At 28.2% G+C, this 4,740-nt stretch overlaps 1 protein-coding gene across 1 annotated transcript; it reads right to left on the reverse strand.

Moving 5' to 3' along the window:
- Nucleotides 1-2,026: 2,026 nt before the first annotated feature.
- LOC115239286 (DNA-directed RNA polymerase III subunit RPC3-like) lies at nt 2,027-4,531 on the reverse strand. Its single transcript, XM_029813734.1, has 8 exons — nt 4,379-4,531; nt 4,076-4,260; nt 3,798-3,916; nt 3,566-3,702; nt 3,168-3,408; nt 2,733-3,095; nt 2,266-2,626; nt 2,027-2,187 (listed from the first exon to the last, which is right to left on the reverse strand). Exons 2-8 carry the CDS (start codon nt 4,217-4,219, stop codon nt 2,053-2,055), a joined length of 1,500 nt encoding a protein of 499 aa, XP_029669594.1. The 5' UTR covers nt 4,220-4,260; nt 4,379-4,531; the 3' UTR covers nt 2,027-2,052.
- Between the last annotated feature and the right edge of the window lie 209 nt (nt 4,532-4,740).

Genomic DNA, 4,740 nt, shown 5'->3' on the forward strand with positions numbered 1-4,740 from the left:
TAATAAATATTAAAAAATGTGCCGTGGAAACGTCATCTCCTGGAAGCTGTTCGACGAAGCGGTAACCATTGTAGCTCCTCTAATTTTTATCTGAAATCAAAAGCCAAAAAATTTTCTTAAAGTATATAAAAAAAAGGAAATTATTGTAGCCGATTTTTAAAATTTTGATTTTTCAAAAAATGGCGGCCATTTGAATGCGAAGGTATCAGATTAAAAATTATATCTTTGCATTCAAATGGCCGCCATTTTTCGAAAAACCACAATTTTAAAAATCGACTACGACAAACACTTCCTTTTTTTACATACTTTAAGAAAATTTTTTGGTTTTTGATTTCAGATAAAAATTGGAGAAGCTACAATGGTTACCGCATCGTCGAACAGCTTCCAGGAGATGACATCTCCATGGTACATTTTTCAATATTTATTAATGAAAATTTTACCAAATATACATTAAAGATCTACTTTAAGATGTAGCTACAGATTTTTTAATAAAAAAATTGTCAGATTTCCCCCTATTTTTCCTACCGCTAGATGTATGTATAAAGCCCCTTAAGGTAGCCTCAGATAATCTGAGATAATCTAAGGTAATCTTAAGTAATCTGAGGTAATTTAAAAGTAATCCGTATCAAGGGTAATTTTTGTACACTATAACCACTAGTGACCTACCTCTCGTGTATAATAGAATTCGGCCCGTATTTTTTTTCAAAATTTCATTGGTTTATTGTCCACAATTTTTGCTTTAATAAAAATCGGTTTTGCATTCCATCGATTGCGATTTTTATTTATCTGATCATTTAAATTAACAGCGTTAATTATAACATATTTATAGTTCGTAGCGATCTTTTTAATTTCGGATATCATGACACGCAATAATCTCAATACACGATTATTATATTTACTGGCCTTTATATGCAACCAATGCGAATGCAAACTGTAAGAATAGTAAATTGTAAATCGAATTACACACTACTAATATTATAGTATATTTAACGTAAACAAAAAAAGTGAACATTAACACCCGCTCTCAATATTCCAAGCATTCACTTCATTTATATGTACGTTGTTGTTAATGGTATAAAAAATATAATAAAATAACGCTTTACCGAAATTCAATCTTAGTTTTAGGTATACTATTTCTAGATGAAACTTGTATGTATGAAGAATGTATATAGTTATGCAATACCAGTGCATATGGTGGAAGGGAGATACAGTGAGTAAGAGAGAAAGAGAGAGAGAATGATAGAGGATATAAAAAGTCAGATGCATGTGTGAGTGGAATGAAATGCTCGCGATCATCTTAACACTACTCGTGTGTCGTGATTGTAGTGTACTATCGGCATCAATAGCGTAAAATCAAAATAAATATTTAGGATGGTGGGTAAATCACTACTTCAAATTTTATTTATTGATACATAATGGAAGTCTATCTTCATCGCGGCAGTGTTAAGATGAGCGTACAAAGCATACAGTAGAGCAAAGGAAAAGTCATACTTTGGAACACATAGTCGTGTATAATTGTCTAGTACCTTGCACTTATCGAACAAAATATCACATCTGAGAATATTTGTATGGGAACATTTTTATTGAATGCGATTGAGGATTTTAAAATAGAAATCTATTATCATGAATGTACCACAAGCTGGCTGTGAGTCACAGAACTAACTTTCCTTCATATTTCATTTCTTAAAAGTATATCATTATTGCTTAAGTAAAAAAATATACGAATAAACGTTGGTAAATTGCAAATTATTATTATCATTTATGTTAATGTCACCCAAGATGACTTTTCCTCATAGATAGAAACATCAAACGCACTGTATCACAATAGAGAGCAGTACACTATTATAAAAATATAAAAATATATGATTATATTTATTATAATAATTTGAAAGCTAGGTATTCTTTGTTGTTTGTATTTTACAAGCGTAATCACATTATTATATATAAATAAATATAAACTATATAAATGAATAAATGCAACAGTCTCATTTTTATATACGCATATCTTATGAAAAAAAAGACAAAATATTAAAACAGCAAAATAGTTTTCATTTAATGATATCGAAGATACATCGTTAATAAAAACAAGGTTTCATCTATTTGTAACTCTGTGACATTCAGTTTCTTGATCGCATTTTGTGCTTTCTCAAGCTGTTGAGTTTCAGATGGCGTCATCATTTCTGCAATCTATAAAGAAAAAACATTTTGTCATTATTAATTTGCAACTCTATTTTTATCTCTATGATATATATATATTGATATTACATCAGCCAGTTGTTGTTCTGTAGCACCATGTTCCTTCATGTTAGTAGAGAGTATCTGTACTCTTAATTGTTTTTCTATCATACGTTTATTATTGGTTAGTTCATTCTCTCGCCTTTTTATAATGTTATATAATGCTTGACAACAATGCTCAATTTCCATTTGGACAGTTTTAGTCAGATCAATGTAAAAATGGAAAAGTCCTTTTGTTGGTGCTGTCAAAGTTCCAATCTTTTTTATCTCTTGCATCTGTATATAATTCTCTTGTGCCAAAATATATGTTATGCATTTAGCTTCTTTTGCTGGAATCATTGCTAATTGCTGAATTTGGTCTAGGTTAACATTTTTTTCAATGCGCACTAATCTAAAATCATAGAAAAATTGAGCAGTTATATAAAAATATATGATTATGTATTTGCTCTTCCTTGTAATGAAATAAAACTTTGGATTTATTAGATATTTATCCTTGCCTGAAAATTCTTGCAGCCTTGGAACCAAATCTTTCTGTTACGATACTTTCTATGGTTGTCCATACCAACTGTTCAAATGCATTTTTCATATTAATACTGTATTGCCCTCCACCAGAATCACCAACTCGTTTAATAAATTGGCTACTGTCTTCTTCTATAAGTCGCAGGTATTGGTCAAGATACTGTTCAAGCTCTGAATAATTCAATTTTTTCGTTTCTTCTTTTATTTCAGTAAATGGTATTGGATTTGATGTAGCTGCCCAAGGTGCAGTACGCAAATACATCAAATTGATTAACTGTCTCATTAATTCTCCAGCATTCATGTCAAATCTTTCCGTCATGGCTGATATAACAATTTTATCCCTAATATAAATTATATATAAGTTATATATTAACATTTTTAATAATAATCCAGGCTTAAATTAGCAGTCTTACCTAAAATCTTGTGTAAATCGGTCAAAATTGACCTTCCAGTACAGTCCATTATCTCCAGGATTGGCATTTTGTCCTTGCAACATGTTAGAAATGGCTTTCAAATCAAGTTGTGGTAAGTTATAATTGGGTTTTTCAGTATTTTCTGTCATTGTATTGAAAGATATGCTACGCATTAAAAATTGATTTTTCACTAATAACTCAAATTTGTTTTTCAAATTTGAGATAGAAAGTTGTTCAGCACCTAAGAAAATATTTAGATTGTGAACACAACATAGATCCTGTTTATAAAAATTATTATATTATGAAGATAGAAAATCAAGAAATAATTTTTAAAGTAAATAGAAATGTATGAACAATGATTATATTGCACATGTTTACTGTATTTAAATTATATGTACATTTAGAAGGTGTCTCCTCAATTCGTTTATATGTTTTTATTATGACTTCAGATGCTGTGATATATCCATGTTTTAATACTTCTTCTAACATGATTTCACCTTCATCTTCACAGTAAGTTTTTGCGAATAGCATATATCTATAATAAATAAATGATAAGTAATGTTTCTAATATTAAACAAATCATATTTATAAAGCAAATAAAAATTTATTTGATTTGATAAGTAAAAATACCTTGGATAACAAAGAAGTGTAATAATTTTCTCAGTATTTAGGATATATTGAGCACCTTTATCACCATGTTGATAAGTGACAAAACCATATTTTATAAGGACACACACAATCCTTCTTACCTAAATGTAATAAAATTACTTTTAAAGGATATGTATAATATCAAAAAAAGAGAAATTTTTGATAAATACAAAATATTAATAATAGGTACAAAAAGATAATATATTTTATGTAGCAATAATTTGTTAATATCTAGTATCTTACACAAATGTTTACTGTACCTTCATTAATGGTAGACGTGTATCAATCCGTATAACATTTAATGTTTTTGTGCCATATAACAAACTATTTCTTATACTTTGTACAATAGATCCAAAATATTCTTCTAATAATAACATACATAATTTGCTATGAAAGTCCTTCATGTTTATAATAATTTACACAAGCTCCTCATACATTTAAACACCTAAACCCAACAAATAAATACACATATTGCTTTGGGTATACTTCAATATACTGCTCTTGGCATTAAACAAATCGTTTTGTTTGATAAATTAATTAAAATAAAAGACATAAAAACATACACATATCTACATCACGTTGTCCATTTCACATTGAGATCTTGCGAGCATTAACATCAGTTGTTCAGGCCGAATTTTTCGTGCATGTGCGACGAATTCAAAATACAATATCAATGAAGTATCTATAGAAACAGAAAGATGTATGGTTATTAATTACATGAAAAAAATTTTAAAAAATTTTAACGTTTTCTTATACTTTATTCTTATATTATAGTTCCTTTTATATAATAAATTCCATTATATATAAATATAAATTATAACAATATGATGTATGGTACATGAAAAAAATTTTAAAAAATTTTAACGTTTTCTTATACTTTATTCTTATATTATAGTTCCTTTTATATAATAAATTCATAAATTCC

Source organism: Formica exsecta, unplaced genomic scaffold (assembly GCF_003651465.1).
Source record: "Formica exsecta isolate Colony F162 unplaced genomic scaffold, ASM365146v1 scaffold37, whole genome shotgun sequence".
Lineage (NCBI taxonomy): Eukaryota > Metazoa > Arthropoda > Insecta > Hymenoptera > Formicidae > Formica > Formica exsecta.